This window comes from Hypanus sabinus, chromosome 19, assembly GCF_030144855.1.
Source record: "Hypanus sabinus isolate sHypSab1 chromosome 19, sHypSab1.hap1, whole genome shotgun sequence".
In the NCBI taxonomy this organism is placed as follows: domain Eukaryota; kingdom Metazoa; phylum Chordata; class Chondrichthyes; order Myliobatiformes; family Dasyatidae; genus Hypanus; species Hypanus sabinus.
Window position 1 is genome coordinate 1,433,625 of NC_082724.1, and position 17,349 is coordinate 1,450,973.

The 17,349-nt window shown below is 48.5% G+C and overlaps 1 protein-coding gene across 2 annotated transcripts in view; it reads right to left on the reverse strand.

The window, feature by feature from the left end:
- LOC132377659 (sodium- and chloride-dependent creatine transporter 1-like) overlaps positions 1-17,349 on the reverse strand; it is a 111,614-nt gene that overhangs the window by 45,620 nt on the left and 48,645 nt on the right. Inside the window, exons 3-5 of one of the 2 annotated variants that reach the window (XM_059943864.1) lie at positions 11,694-11,825; positions 6,949-7,213; positions 2,916-3,048 (exon numbers count right to left, since the gene is read on the reverse strand). In XM_059943864.1, coding sequence (XP_059799847.1) covers positions 2,916-3,048; positions 6,949-7,213; positions 11,694-11,825 — 530 coding nt within the window. The remainder of the gene's footprint in view (positions 1-2,915; positions 3,049-6,948; positions 7,214-11,693; positions 11,826-17,349) is intronic. The other variant, XM_059943865.1, reaches the window with a different exon arrangement.

Genomic DNA, 17,349 nt, shown 5'->3' on the forward strand with positions numbered 1-17,349 from the left:
TTCCCTCTCCTGATCCTTGATCTTGCTGGCACTGAGTGAGAGGTTGTTATGACACTACAAAGCTAAATTTTCTATCTCCCTCCTGTATGTTGATTCATTATCCCCCTTTGAAGCGGCCCACAACAGTGGTGTCATCAGCAAACCTGTATATGGTATTCAAGTTGTGCTCAGCCACACAGTCATAAGTGTAAAGCAAGTGGAGCAGGGGCTAAGCACACATCCTTGTGGTGTTCCCGTGCTGATGGAGATTGTGGAGGAGATGTTGTTGCCAACCCGATCTGATTGGGGTCTACAAATGAGGAAATCCAGGATCCAGTTGCACAAGGGGGTATTGAGGCCAAAGTCTTGGAGCTTATTGATTAGTTTGAGAGAATGATGGCATTAACTAGAAACATAGAAAACCTACAGCACAATACAGGCCCTTTGGCCCACAAAGTTGTACTGAACCTGTCCCTACCTTAGAAATCACCTAGGGTTACCCATAGCCCTCTATTTTTTTAAGCGCCATGTACATATCCAAAAGTCTCTTAAAAGACCTTATCGTACCCGCCTCCACCACTGTTGCTGGCAGCCCATTTCACACACTCACCACTCACTGTGTAAATTTTTTACCCCTGACATCTCCTCTGTACCTACTCCCAAGCACCTTAAACCTGTGTCCTCTTGTGGCAACCATTTCAGCCCTGGGAAAAAGCCTCTGACTTTCCACGCGATCAATGCCTCTCATCATCTTGTACACCTCTATCAGGTCACCTCTCATCCTCCTTCGCTCCAAGGAGAAAAGGCCGAGTTCGTTCAACCTATTCTTATCATGCATGCTCCCCAATCCAGGCAACATCCTTGTAAATCTCCTCTGCACCCTTTTTATGGCTTCCACATCCTTCCTGTAGTGAGGCGACCAGAGCTAAGCACAGTACTCCAAGTGGGGTCTGATCAGGGTCCTATATAGCTGTAACATTACCTCTCAGCTCCTAAATTCAATTCCACAATTGATGAAGACCAATACATCGTACACCTTCTTAACCACAGAATCAACATGCGCAGCTGTTTTGAGGGTCCTATGGTCTCGGACCCCAAGATCCCTCTGATCCTCCACACTGCCAAGAGTCTTGCCATTAATGCTATATTCTGTCATCATATAATGATCTTTAATCGATAAAGAACATCCTGATGCTCTTTGCTGTCCAGATGTTCCAGGGTTTTGTGAAGAGCCGGTGAGATGGCATCTGCTGTCAACCTGTTGTTCCAGTAGGCAAACTGGGTCAGATCCAAGTCACCTGTCGGGCAGGAGCTGATTGTTTCATCACTGTGGAGTTAAGTGATACAGGATGATAGTCATTGAGACAGGTCACCACAATCTTCTTGGGCACCAGTAAAGTTTTTCCAAAATGCAGTCTGGGCCTGGAATGATAGGGATTCCTTATCTTGGTAAAGCAGAGTCTAGTATGTTGGGGCCTCTGGTGCTACAGATTATATGCTGGTGATAACTGGGCAGGGATTTCTTTAAACAGGTCTGGTTGAAGTCTCCGATTGTAACTTGAAATGCATTGGGACGGGTTGTTTCTCGTCTGCAAATGACATTGTGAAGTGTCACGGGCACGTGACTAGGCAGCCGCTAGTGGAATGTAAAATCTCAGAATCACAGATGAGAAATCCTGAGGAAAGTAGAATGGCCGACATTTGATCATTAGGTGTTCAAATTGGGGGAAACATGAGTTTGACAAAACTGCCAACAAGAATTGACCATAAAGTATATGGCAGCTCCCTTTGCCTTTACCGAGTCCACAGTCCAGTCCATTCAGTAAATCATAAATCCTTCTGGCTTGACTGCTGCACCTGGTGATTCCACAGATAAACAGCGAACAATTGATTCAGCAGTGTTGCAGTCAGATTCTCAGTTTTATTCTCCAGCAACTGCATGCTTGCCAACAAGGTTCTGGGTAGAGCAGGCCTCACCCTGGTTTGGATTCCCCGTCCTGCCACGGTGATAAGCCTTAAAGACACCTCACCTGACTGGTCCGCGTTCCGGTTCTTCAGTTGATAATGAGATGTAAAGATCATGAATGTGATTTAGAAGCATTGTTAGGAAATTTCCATGCTGCACATTGTAGCAAAAGTAACTTAAAAGTATAATGAAGAGGAAATCTGGAACAATTTTCTGCAGCTCACAGAAAGTCACCAAAGATCACCAGCAACATCTTAAATGTAGCTGAAGTTGGGAAAGATAAAATCTCCAACATTTTGCACCCTTCTCTGACCTAATTCCACTGGGAGCTCCGTAGTGTAACCCTGTCAAAGTGAGTACCCACTTTCTTCTTCACAAGTTCCACTCAGACATCCTCAGAGAGATGGTATTGATAGTGTCAGGCCCACTACGGAGTGCCGGTGTGGTCATCTGGAGAGGACTGAACAGGTGGGAGACACGGGAAGAGCGGGAAGAGAACAGCAGTCACACAGTCTGGTCCATACTCCTGTCCTCATATCCTCACTGCACTAATCAGAAAATGTTTAGTGGGGAATGGATCCCCCACACACACTGACCTTCACTGGGGGATGGTGATGGTCCCACACACACTCTGACCCTCACTGGGGGGGACGGTCCCACACGCACACTGACCCTCACTGGGGGGGTGGGGGCGGTCCCATGCACACTGACCCTCACTGGGGGGGATGGTCCCACATGCACACTGACCCTCACTGGGGGGGACAGTCCCACACGCACACTGACCCTCACTGGGGGGACGGTCCCACACACACTGACCCTCACTGGGGGAGGCGGTCCCACACTCACACTGACCCTCACTGGGGGGGGATGGTCCCACACACACACTGACCCTCACTGGGGGGACGGTCCCACACACACACACACACACACACACACTGACCCTCACTGTGAATTGCAGACAGGTCATTACCTTCCCCGTTGATTTGACTCCTTTCCAGATACAGAAGTAGATAATGATCCAGGTGGCAAGCACACACAGCAGCATCTGCCAGCTGATCGACCCAACCTGGTCGATTCCATCCGAGATCCTCAGAACCCTCCTCCTGCAGAGGGAACGTTGGGATAAACGCCAATCACAGAAATGTGGAGGTTGTTTAGGGAGCACTTGCACGGGGTTCTGGATAGGTTAGTCCCACTGAGACAGGGAAAGGATCAGAGAGGGCTCTTGAGAATTACAAGGATCAAACAGGGCTGTAAATTGGGAACAGTTGTACTTGGGGAAATGGACAGTGGAAATGTGGAGGTTGTTTATGGAGCACTTGCACGGGGTTCTGGATAGGTTAGTCCCACTGAGGCAGGGAAAGGATGGTGGGGTGAAGGAACCGTGGTTGACAAGAGATATGGAACATCTAGTCAAGAGGAAGAAAGACGCTTATTTAAGGTTTAGGAAACAAGGATCAGACGGGTCTCGAGTTACAAGGCAGGCAGGAAGGAGCTGAAGAATGAACTTCGGAGAGCTCAAAGGGGGCATGAGAAGACCTTGGTGAGAAGGGTTAAGGAAATCCCCAGGGCATTCATGTACAGGAAGAAAAGATTAATGACTAGTATGAGGATAGGATCAATCAGGGATAGAAGAGGAAACATGTTCCTGGAGTCGGAGGAGGTAGGGGAGATCATTAATGTATGCTTTACTTCAGTATTGACCAGTGAGAGGGATATTGACATTTGAGAGGACGGAGTACAACGGGCTGATATGCTGGAAAATGCCAATGTTCAGAAAGAGGATGTACTGGAACTTTTGAAAAGTATTAGTATAGATGTCCCCAGGGCCAGATGGGACGTACCCTGGGTTACTACGGGAAGCGAGGGGAGAGACTGCTGAGCTCCCGACAATAATCTTTCCATCCTCACCGATGACTGGAGGCTGACAAACGTTACCCCTTTGTTCAAGAAAGGGAGTAGGGATGATCCTGGGAATTATAGACCAGCGAATCTTACTTCAGTGGTGGGCAAGTTACTGGAGAGGCAGGATTCTGATCATCTGGAGAAGCATTGCCTGATTTAGGGGTACACAGCATGGCTTTGTGAGGTAGAGTGGTGGACACAGTTTATATGAATTTTAACAAAGCATTTGATATGGATCCCTGTGGAAGGTTCAATCAGAAAGTCAGGAGGCATAGGAAGCAATGTCTGATCCATCGGCTGTGTGGATACAGAATTGGTTTGCCCGCAAAAGACTCTAGATGGAACAGGGATCTGTTCTAGGACCTCTGCTTTTTGTGACTGGAATGAGGAAGTGGAGGGTGGGTTAGTAAGTTTGCAGATGACATGGATGTTATCGTAGGTTACAGTGGGACATTGACAGGATGTAGATCTGGGCCTGGAAATGGTATGTGAATCTCAGCCTGTAAAAGTGTGAAATCATTCATTCTGGAAGGTTCAACTTGAAGGAAGAATACAGGGTTAATGGCAGTGTAGAGCAACACAGGGATCTTGGGGTCCATACCTATAGATCCCTCAAAGTTGTCATGCAAGTAATACAGTGGTTAAGAAGACAAATGGTGTGTTAGTTGGAGGATTGAGCTCAAGCACTGTGAGGTAATGTTGCAGCTCTATAAAATTGGTTAGACCACACTTGAAATACTGTGTTCAGTTCTGGTTGCCTCAGTATGGAACAGATGTGGAAAGGGTGAAAAGGAGATAGACAAAGAGTCCACCGAGAGTGTGTGATGGGACGATGTGGAGGGAGATTCACTCTGTGTCTGACCCGGGAGTGTGTGATGGGATGGTGTGGAGGGAGATTCACTCTGTGTCTGACCCCGGGAGTGTGTGATGGGACGGTGTGGAAGGAGATTCACTCTGTGTCTGACCCCGGGAGTGTGTGATGGGACGGTGTGGAGGGAGATTCACTCTGTGTCTGACCCCGGGAGTGTGTGATGTGACGGTGTGGAGGGAGATTCACTCTGTGTCTGACCCCGGGAGTGTGTGATGGGACGGTGTGGAGGGAGCTTCACTCTGTGTCTGACCCCGGGAGTGTGTGATGGGACGGTGTGGAGGGAGCTTCACTCTGTGTCTGACCCCGGGAGTGTGTGATGGGACGGTGGGGAGGAAGATTCACTCTGTGTCTGACCCCGGGAGTGTGTGATGGGACGGTGTGGAGGGAGATTCACACTGTGTCTGACCCCGGGAGTGTGTGATGGGACAGTGTGGAGGGAGATTCACACTGTGTCTGCCCCGGGAGTGTGAGATGGGTCGGTGTGGAGGGAGATTCACTCTGTGTCTGACCCCGGGAGTGTGCGATGGGACGGTGTAGAGGGAGATTCTTTCTGTGTCTGACCCCGGGAGTGTGTGATGGGACGGTGTGGAGGGAGATTCACACTGTGTCTGACCCCGGGAGTGTGTGATGGGACGGTGTGGAGGGAGATTCACACTGTGTCTGACCCCGGAAGTGTGTGATGGGACGGTGTGGAGGGAGTTTCACTCTGTGTCTGACCCCGGGAGTGTGTGATGGGACGGTGTGGAGGGAGATTCACACTGTGTCTGACCCCGGGAGTGTGTGATGGGACAGTGTGGAGGGAGATTCACACTGTGTCTGCCCCGGGAGTGTGTGATGGGTCGGTGTGGAGGGAGTTTCACTCTGTGTCTGACCCCGGAAGTGTGTGATGGGTCGGTGTGGAGGGAGATTCACTCTGTGTCTGACCCCGGAAGTGTGTGATGGGACGGTGTGGAGGGAGTTTCACTCTGTGTCTGACCCCGGGAGTGTGTGATGGGACGGTGTGGAGGGAGATTCACACTGTGTCTGACCCCGGGAGTGTGTGATGGGACGGTGTGGAGGGAGATTCACTCTGTGTCTGACCCTGGGAGTGTGTGATGGGACGGTGTGGAGGGAGATTCACTCTGTGTCTGACCCCGGGAGTGTGTGATGGGACAGTGTGGAGGGAGCTTCACTCTGTGTCTGACCCCGGGAGTGTGTGATGGGACGGTGTGGGGGGAGATTCACTCTGTGTCTGACCCCGGGAGTGTGTGATGGGACAGTGTGGAGGGAGATTCACACTGTGTCTGCCCCGGGAGTGTGTGATGGGTCGGTGTGGAGGGAGATTCACTCTGTGTCTGACCCCGGGAGTGTGTGATGGGACGGTGTGGAGGGAGATTCACTCTGTGTCTGACCCCGGGAGTGTGTGATGGGACAGTGTGGAGGGAGATTCACACTGTGTCTGCCCCGGGAGTGTGTGATGGGTCGGTGTGGAGGGAGATTCACTCTGTGTCTGACCCCGGGAGTGTGTGATGGGACGGTGTGGAGGGAGTTTCACTCTGTGTCTGACTCCGGGAGTGTGTGATGGGACAGTGTGGAGGGAGATTCACTCTGTGTCTGACCCCGGGAGTGTGTGATGGGACGGTGTGGGGGGAGCCTCACTCTGTGTCTGACCCCGGGAGTGTGTGATGGGACGGTGTGGAGGGAGATTCACTCTGTGTGTATGACACTGGGAGTGTGTGATGGGACAGTGTGGAGGGAGATTCACTCTGTGTGTGACCCCGGAAGTGTGTGATGGGACGGTGTGGAGGGAGATTCACTCTGTGTCTAACCCCGGGAGTGTGTGATGGGACGGTGTGGGGGGAGCCTCACTCTGTGTCTGACCCCGGGAGTGTGTGATGGGACGGTGTGGAGGGAGATTCACTCTGTGTGTATGACACTGGGAGTGTGTGATGGGACAGTGTGGAGGGAGATTCACTCTGTGTCTGACCCTGGGAGTGTGTGATGGGACAGTGTGGAGGGAGTGTGTGATGGGACGGTGTGGAGGGAGATTCACTCTGTGTCTGACCCTGGGAGTGTGTGATGGGACGGTGTGGAGGGAGATTCACTCTGTGTCTGACCCCGGGAGTGTGTGATGGGATGGTGTGGAGGAAGCTTCACTCTGTTTCTGACCCCAGGAGTGTGTAAGGGTTGAATTTGGTGGTTGAGGAAGTCATGCTGACACCCTGTGATGGGGCAACATTGGACTTACTCCCAGAACTCGATGATGGGTGAGCGTTTGTTCGCTAGTTCCTCACAGTCGATGGTGAAGTTAGTGCCGTTGACGACAGTCCTGTTGTGGCACTGAGTGTGCTCGAAGTGCTCGGTACATTCCGGAGTGTTCCAGGTGTGGCCACAAGTGGCCCAAGGCAGGTTGTTAGTGAAGGAGTGTACGAGATAGTACAGTCCCCAGGCCAGGACCATGATGTAGTAGGTGTTACAGAAGAAGACGATCACCATGGAGGCAAAGCCCAGACCTGGAAGGGAAGACTTGAAGTTCAAGGTGCAAAACACAGTACCAGAGTCACACACAACATACTCAATTACCATAACAGAAAAACATACGGTCATGGACAAAAATATTGCCCAAATGAATTGCTGACATTCATCTTGTCTTCCCCTGAGTGCACAGCAGGGGGCAGCATCAATCTGGGTCAGATCCCCACTAAAACCACACTGGGACTCCCTTAGTACCTCTCCCTCAAACTGCAGGGCAAATGGCAATGCATAAATAACTGAGGTGAATCGGGCAGCAACAAGGCAAGATCCTTGTGAACTGGTCTTCCCTGCAGTGGCAGACGCAGTGAACTGTACATTCACCGATCGGGGTTCAAATCCACCACAGTCTTCGTTCACCAACTGAGGTTCAAATCCACCACAGTCTGTACATTCACCGATTGGGGTTCAAATCCACCACAGTCTGTACATTCACCGATTGGGGTTCAAATCCCACCACAGTCTGTACATTCACCGATTGGGGTTCAAATCCCACCACAGTCTGTACATTCACCGATTGGGGTTCAAATCCACCACAGTCTGTACATTCATCGATTGGGGTTCAAATCCACCACAGTCTGTACATTCACCAATTGGGGTTCAAATCCACCACAGTCTGGACATTCACCAATTGGGGTTCAAATCCACCACAGTCTGTACATTCACCGATTGGGGTTCAAATACACCACAGTCTACATTCACCAATTGGGGTTCAAATCCACCACAGTCTACATTCACCGATTGGGGTTCAAATCCACCACAGTCTACATTCACCGATTGGGGTTCAAATCCACCACAGTCTTCGTTCACCAACTGAGGTTCAAATCCACCACAGTCTGTACATTCACCGATTGGGGTTCAAATCCACCACAGTCTGTACATTCACCGATTGGGGTTCAAATCCCACCACAGTCTGGACATTCACCGATTGGGGTTCAAATCCCACCACAGTCTGTACATTCACCGATTGGGGTTCAAATCCACCACAGTCTGTACATTCACCGACTGAGGTTCAAATCCCACCACAGTCTGGACATTCACCGATTGGGGTTCAAATCCCACCACAGTCTGTACATTCACCGATTGGGGTTCAAATCCCACCACAGTCTGTACATTCACCGATTGGGGTTCAAATCCCACCACAGTCTGGACATTCACCGATTGGGGTTCAAATCCCACCACAGTCTGTACATTCACCGATTGGGGTTCAAATCCCACCACAGTCTGGACATTCACCGATTGGGGTTCAAATCCCCCCACAGTCTGTACATTCACCGATTGGGGTTCAAATCCCACCACAGTCTGTACATTCACCGATTGGGGTTCAAATCCACCACAGTCTGTACATTCACCGATTGGGGTTCAAATCCCACCACAGTCTGTACATTCACCGATTGGGGTTCAAATCCACCACAGTCTGGACATTCACCGATTGGGGTTCAAATCCCACCACAGTCTGTACATTCACCGATTGGGGTTCAAATCCCACCACAGTCTGTACATTCACCGATTGGGGTTCAAATCCACCACAGTCTGTACATTCACCGATTGGGGTTCAAATCCACCACAGTCTGTACATTCACCGATTGGGGTTCAAATCCCACCACAGTCTGTACATTCACCGATTGGGGTTCAAATCCCACCACAGTCTGTACATTCACCGACTGAGGTTCAAATCCCACCACAGTCTGTACATTCACCGATTGGGGTTCAAATCCACCACAGTCTGTACATTCACCGATTGGGGTTCAAATCCCACCACAGTCTGGACATTCACTGACTGAGGTTCAAATCCCACCACAGTCTGTACATTCACCGATTGGGGTTCAAATCCACCACAGTCTGTACATTCACCGATTGGGGTTCAAATCCCACCACAGTCTGTACATTCACCGATTTGGGTTCAAATCCCACCACAGTCTGTACATTCACCGATTGGGTTTCAAATCCCACCACAGTCTGTACATTCACCGATTGGGGTTCAAATCCCACCACAGTCTGTACATTCACCGATTGGGGTTCAAATCCCACCACAGTCTGTACATTCACCGATTGGGGTTCAAATCCCACCACAGTCTGTACATTCACCGATTGGGGTTCAAATCCCACCACAGTCTGTACATTCACCGATTGGGGTTCAAATCCCACCACAGTCTGTACATTCACCGATTGGGGTTCAAATCCACCACAGTCTGTACATTCACCGACTGAGGTTCAAATCCCACCACAGTCTACATTCACCGATTGGGGTTCAAATATCACCATTGTCTGCACATTCACTGACGGGTGTTCAAATCCCACCACAGTCTGTACATTCACCAATTGGGGTTCAAATATCACCCCTGACTGTAAATAGTCTGTAAAGTTCAAAGTAATATTTATTATCAGAGTCCATACATTTTACTACAGAGAACCCTAAGATTCTCTTTCTGTGGGCATACTTAGCAAATTTATAGAACAGTAACTGTAAACAGGATCTGTAAACTGTAAACAAATTGTGTAAGTACAGATATAAATAAATAGCAATATATAACAAGCATAAAATAACAATAAAGCAGAGTCCTTAAATGAGTGTAGTTATCCCCTTTTGTTCAAGACCCTGATAGTTGATGGGTGGTAACTGTTCTTGAAACTGGTGGTGCAAGTTCTAGGCTCCTGTACCTTCTACCTGATGGCAGCAGCGAGGGAAAAGCATGGCCTGGCTGGTGATATGCTTCAACACCAGCCTCTCAAATCACTTCATCACTGTGGTTTAAGTGTCTCTGGGTGATAGTCATTGAGGCAGATTACCATGGTCTTCTTGGGCACTGGTATGATTGAAACATTCACCGATTGGGGTTCAAACCCCACCACCTGCCTGTAGGCAGTTATCATGTTCTACACCTGACTGCCCGGGTTTCCTCCGGGGGCTCCGGTTTCCTTCAATGCTCCCAAGGAGTACGGGTTGGGGTTAGTAAGTCGTGGGCTTGCTACACTGGCACCAGAAACATGGCAACACTTGTGGGCTGTCCCCAGCTCATCCTCGGACAGTGTGTCATTGATACAAATAACACAATTTGCAGTGTGTTTTGATGTACACATGGCAAACTAAGCTCATCTAATCTACCACACACAAAACGCTACAGGATGTCAGCAGGCCAGGCAAATGATTAAACAGCCGATATATTTCTTCAGGACACAAGAAGGGGGAAGATGCCAGAATAAAAGAAGTGGGGGGAGGGGAAGCGCACCTTCTCGCCATCTTCTTTCCCCAGTCCCCACTTTTTAACCTGCGGTCTTCCCACCTCCTTTCCAGTCCTGAGGAAGGATCTCGACCTGACACGTTGACCGTTTATTCATTTCCACAGAAGCTGCCTGACCTGCTGAGTTCCTTCAGCATTTTGTGTCTGTTGCTCCAGATTTCCAGCACCTACAGAATCTTGTGTTTATGATTCTAATTTAACACTGCGTTTCGCAGAGGCAGACAGCTGGGGGAGCAGTGGAAGCCTCACCAGCTTGAGTTTACTGTGACCCAAGTTACAGCTACATGGTATCATAACTGTACTTCGATGAAATCAGGTTTTACTTCGACTTGGCCTGAAGCCTTAGCAGTCCATTTAATGTTGCTGACTTCTTCGTTCATTCTCATTCTGTTTGAATCAGCTCCCAGTCATCCTCTCCTGAACTGTAAGCTTCTTGCAGTGTGGCAGGTAACTTCACAACTCACTTCCTTCCACAGGAGAATTTCTCCAGTAACACATGGTCAGAGCATCTTTTTTGTCAGATTCGTGTCTTATCGGAATGTATATATTTTGCAAATCACATGTTACTTCCTGACGAGCAGCCCTCTGCCCGTTCCCCCAATGCAGAAGTGTCATTCCCGTTTGCCAGCCTGTCCATTACACCCCGAGGAATCCCTTCGCTTTCAGACCAAACGCAGCACAGTCCATAACATTACACAGAGTTATAGAGCTCTGTAGCACAAAACAGACCCTTCAGCCCATCTAGTCAGTGCTGAGCTGCTATTTTACCTAGTCCCATCGACCTGCACCAGGACCCCTCCCATCCATGTACTATCCAAACCTTTTAAATGTTAAAAATCAAACCCACATCCACAACTTCCACTGGCAGCTCATTCCATATTCTCACCACCCTCTGAGTGAAGATTCCCCTTAAACATTTCACCTCTCATCCTTAACCCATGACCGTAAGTTCTAGTCTCATCCAACCTCAGTGCAAAAAGCCCTCATAACTTTGTATATCTCTGTCCAATCTCTCCTCATTCTCCTCTGCTCCAGGGAGTAAGTCCCAACCTATTCAACCTCTCTCGTAACAGGGTTTGATCCACACTGAAACCAGAGTGTAGCACACATTCATTCCACCAGCTGACCCGGTTTACACTGAAGCTCGCCACAGTCCCCGGTGTAACGCATAGACCTCACGCTGGAGGATAACCCGTGCTTGAACCCACGTACCGCTCACCTTTGAAGAGAGGTGCAATATTCCAAGCGCCAACACCACCTTGCTTCATGAATTGTCCAAGTGCAATCTCCAAGAAGAAGACCGGAATCCCCCCCACCAGAACGATGAGCAGGTATGGGATGAGGAAAACTCCTGGAGACAGAGACACGCCATAAGTCGAGGATTAGAAGGAACAGCACAGCACAGGCCCTTCAGCCCACAAATTGTGCTGACCCTGTAACTTATTCTAAAATCAATCTAACCCTTCCCTACCACATAGCCCTCCATTTTTCCATTATCCATGTGCCCATCTAAAAGTCACCTAAATGTCTCGGTTCGTGACGGAAGCCAGCTCCCCTGCATGGTAAAGCAGCCAGCATACTCAAAAACCTGACCCACCCTGGGCACTCCCTCTTCCCTCCTGTCCCATTGGGCAGAAGGCAGAACGGCTCTTTGGATGAATCCGAGGAATTGATTGCCACTGACGGCAGTGGAGACCAAGTCATTGGGTATATTTCAAAAGGAGATTGATATGTTCTTTGGTAGGAAGGTGGGAAAATGGGGTTGAGAGGGATAACCTATCATCCATGATGGAATGGTGGAACAGACTGGATGGGCTGAATGGCCTAACTCTCCTCCTATGTCTTGTGCTACCGAAGAGCTCAGGTGTTATCAGATCTTGAAGGGAAGCTTTACACACTACAGAGCTTCCAGTACATTCTTGTGGGCTGTGCACCTGCAGGGCACAATTTCTGCAATAGTAACATGATATTCCGTAAACACGAGGAAATCTGCAGATGCTGGAAATTCAAACAACACACGTACAATGCTGGTGGAACACAGCAGGCCAGGCAGCATCTATAGGGAGAAGTGCTGTCGACATTTCGGGCCGAGACCCTTCGTCAGGACTAACTGAAAGAAAAGATAGTAAGAGATTTGAAAGTAGGAGGGGAAGGGGGAAATCTGAAATGATAGGAGAAGACAGGAGGGGGAGGGGTGAAGCTGAGAGCCGGAAAGGTGATTGGCAAAAGGGATACAGAACTGGAGAAGGGAAAGGATTATGGGATGGGAGGCCTCGGGAGAAAGAAAGGGGGGGGAGCACCAGAGGGAGATGGAGAGCAGGCAAGGAGAGACTGTGAGAGGGACAGAGAGAGAAAAAAGACAAAAAAGGGAATAAATAAATAAGGGATGGGGTAAGAAGGGGAGGAGGGGCATTAACGGAGGTTAGAGAGATCAATGTTCATGCCATCAGGTTGGAGGCTACCCAGATGGAATATAAGGTGTTGTTCCTCCAACCTGAGTGTGGCTTCATCTTGACAGTAGAGGAGGCCATTGATAGACACATCAGAATGGGACGTGGAATTAAAATGTGTGGCCACTGGGAGATCCTACTTTCTCTAGTGGATAGAGCGTAGGTGTTCAGCGAAATGGTCTCCCAGTCTGTGTCCAGTGCAGCCTTCTATACATTGGATATACTACATCCTGTGCTCCTGGTGCGGCCTTCTATGTATTGGTGAGACCCGACACAGACTGGGAGACTCTTTCTCTGAACACCTACGCTCTGTCTGCCAGAGAAAGCAGAATCTCCCAGTGGCCACACATTTTAATTCCACGTCCCATTCCCATTCTGATATGTCTATCCATGGCCTCCTCTACTGTCAAGATGAAGCCATACTCAGGTTGGAGGAACAACGCCTTATATTCCGTCTGGGTAGCCTCCTACCTGATGAACATTGATTTCTCTAACTTCCGTTAATGCCCCTCCTCCCCTTTTTACCCCATCCCTTATTTAGTTATTCCCTTTTTTGTCTTTTCTCTCTCTCTGTCCCTCTCACAGTCACTCCTTGCCTGCTCTCCATCTCCCTCCGGTGCTCCCCCCTTCCCCTTTCTTTCTCCCTAGGCCTCCCGTCCCATGATCCTTTCCCTTCTCCAGCTCTGTATCCCTTTTGCCAATCAACTTTCCAGCTCTTAGCTTCATCCCTTCCCCTCCTGTCTTCTCCTATCATTTCAGATTTCCCCCTCCCACTTTCAAATCTCTTACTATCTTTCCTTTCAGTTAATCCTGACGAAGGGTCTTGGCCTGAAACGTCAACTGTACTTCTTCCTATAGATGCTGCCTGACCTGTTGTGTTCCATGATATTCTGCACTTGGTTTCTGCTTGTAGTGTCTCAATGTATTGATGGACGGAATGATTTGTCTACGTTTCATGCAAACACTGTATCTCAGTACATATTAAACCAACATCAGCACCAAACCAGGCCCTTCAGCCCATCGAGTCTAAACATAAGAACATAAGAAATAGGAGCAGCAGTAGGCCATCCTGCCCATCGAGCTTGTCCCACCATTCAATAAGATCATGGCTGATCTGTCCGTAAACTCAGCTCCATCTACCTGCCTTTTCCCCATAACCCTTAATTCCATTACTATGTAAAAACCTATCTAACTGTTCCTCAAATATATTGAGTGAGGAAGCCTCAACTGCTTCCCTGGGGCAGCGAATTCCACAGATTCATCACTCTCTGGGGAAAAAGCTTCTCCTCAGCTCCATCCTAAATCTTCTCCCCTAAGTCTTGAGACAATGTCCCCTAGTTCTAGTCTCACCTACCAATGGAAACAACTTTCCTACTTCTGTCTTATCTATGCCTTTCAAAATTTTGTATGTTTTTTATAAGATCCCCTCTCATTCTTCTGAATTCCAGTGAGTACAGTCCCAGGCGGCTCAATCTCTCCTCATAGGTTAACCCCTTCATCCCTGGAATCAACCTGGTGAACCTCCTCTGCACTGCCTCCAAAGCCAGTATATCCTTGCTCAAGTATGGAGACCAGAACTGTACACAGTACTCCCGGTGCGGCCTCACCAGTACCTTCTATAGTTGCAGCGTGACTTCCCTGCTCTTGAATTCAATCCCTCTAGCAATAAAGGTCAGCATTCCGTTTGCCTTCTTAATAACCTGTTGTACCTGAAAGCCAACTTTTTGTTATTCAAGAACAAGCACTCCCAAGTCCCTCTGCACAACATCATGCTGCAAACTTTCACCATTTAAATAATAATCCGCTCTTCTATTATTCCTTCCAAAGTGGATGATTTACCAATGTTGTATTCCATCTGCCAGACCTTGGCCCACTCACTCAAACTATCTGTATTCCCCTGCAGACTCTCTACAATTTGCTTTCCTACTCAGTTCAGTGTCATCAGCAAATTTTGCTACGCCACACTCAGCCCCCTCTTCCTAATCATCAACATAAATGGTAAACAGCTGCAGGCCCAGCACCGACCTCTGCGACACCCCACTCACCACTGACTGCCAACTGGAGAAACACCCATTTATAACAACTCTCTGCCTTCTATTCGTTAACCAATCCACTATCCATGCCAATACACTTCCTCCGACTCCATGCATCCGTATTTTATTTATAAGTCTCTTGTGTGGCACCTTATCGAACACCTTCTGAAAATCCAAGCATCCGACATCCACCTGTACACCTCTATCCACTGCACTCATTATGTCCTCAAAGAACTCCAGTAAGTTTGTCAAACAGGACCTGCCCTTTCTGAATCCACGCTGCGTCTGTCTAATGGAACCACTCCTTTCTAAATGTTTCGCTATTTCTTCCTTAATGACAACTTCAAGCATTTTCCCGACTATGGACGTTAAGCTAACTGGCCCATATTTGCCCGACTTTTGCCTACATCCTTTTTAAAGAAGTGGTGTGACATTTGCTGTCTTCCAATCTGCTGGGACCTGCCCAGAGTCTAGAGAGTTTTGATAAATGATTACCAAAGCTTCTACTATAACCTCCGCGAATTCCTTCAGCACCCTGGGAGGCATCCCATCAGGGCCAGGGGACTCATCTACCTTCAGGCCCTCTAGTTTGCTCATCACTATCTCTTTAGTGACAGTGATTTTATCGAGGTCCTCATCACCCATTTCGTCCATAACATCCTTCTTTGGCATATTAGATGTGTGCTCCACCATGAAGACCGACACAAAATAGTCGTTCAATGCCTCAGCCATTTACTTATCACCCAATATCAATTTCCCCTTCTCGTTTTCCAAGGGACCTACATTGACTTTAGCCACCCTCTTCTGCTTTATATATTTATAAAAACTTATGCTATCTGTTTTTATATGTTGTGCTAATTTACTTTCATATTCTATCTTCCCTTTCCTTATTTCTTGTTTAGTTGTTCTCTGTTGCTTTTTAGTTTTCCCAATCCTCCAGTCTCCCACTACTCTTTGTGACTTTGTACATGAGTTTTTAATTTGATACTATCTTTTACTTCCTTAGTTATCCAAGGCTGGCTCTCCCCACACTTACTGTCCTTACTTTTGACTGGAATACACTTTTGTTGAGCACTGTGAAAGTTCTCTTTGAAAGTATTCCACTGTTTCTCAACTGTCCCACAAAATAGCCTGTGCTCCCAATCCACATTAGCCGACTCTTCCCTCATCCCGTTGTAGTCTCCCTTGTTCTAGTTTTAGATCTAACTATTTCATTATCCATCTGTATGCGAAATTCAATCATACTATGATCACTCTTTCCAAGATCCTGACTACAAGATTGTTAATGTTACCTGTCTCATTGCACAGAACTAGATCTAAGGTAGCATTTTCCCTTGTAGGTTCACTAACATGCTGCTCAAGAAAGCCATCATGGATGCGTTCTATGAAGTTCTTTTCAAGACTTCCTTGACCAACCTGATTCACCCAAGCCTCAGTTATTTCTTGGTTAATCGCCCCTCTACCACAGCAATATTTTTATTAGGTGGCCTATAGACAATACCCACCATTGATTTTTCCCTTTACTGTTCTTAATCTCTACAGATGGACTCAACATTCAGCTCTATAGATCTTATATCATCTGTTATGTCTGTACTGACCATCGACACCCCTCAGATTCCATACCTCACCCACAAACTGGGGGCAATTTACTGCAGTGTATTAACCCACTGACACCACACAGTAGCTAGCAGTTGCTGTGATACTCTATAGCACCAGTGACCTGGGTTCAATTCCCGTACGGAGTTTCTACGTTCCCCCTGTGACCGTGTGGGTTTCCTCCGGATGCTCTAGTTTCCTTACCGAGCTGTATATCTAAATATAAACATTGATGTCAGGTGGGAGGAAACTGGAACACCCTAAGGAAACCCACATAATCATGGGGAGAGAGTGCAGACGGTGCCGGAAGTTGGGAACAAACCCTTGTCTCTGGGGCTCTGAGACAGGAGCTGCACTCGGTGTGAGGGGGTGGGCATGCACGGGAGCACCACTTGTCAGGGTTTGTTCAACACTGATGCCTTGAGCAGACGACAGTCTGTGGGAACCACAACCCCTTCCTCCCTGCAGGGGCTAAGTACTTTGATTTGGGAAGAGCAGTAACCCATCAGCCCCAGCCAGGATGGCAGCTGGTCGAGTGATGCTGGGGGAGGGGGCAGAGACGGCACCAACAAAAGGCAGCTCACATTTCTGGCTAGGCGCAGTGGCCTTGCACAGCCCCCACCAGCCCTGTTGCCACAGTTATACACACCCACTCATTCATTCAGACACTGGGGGTGGGGGATGCACGTCCCCATGCTTTGGAAGAATTCATCTCGTGGGAAATGCTGTCTGCAGCCCCTCACTCATTCATATGCTAACTGCAACCCAATTAAGCCTGGCACAGAATCAGAGAAGC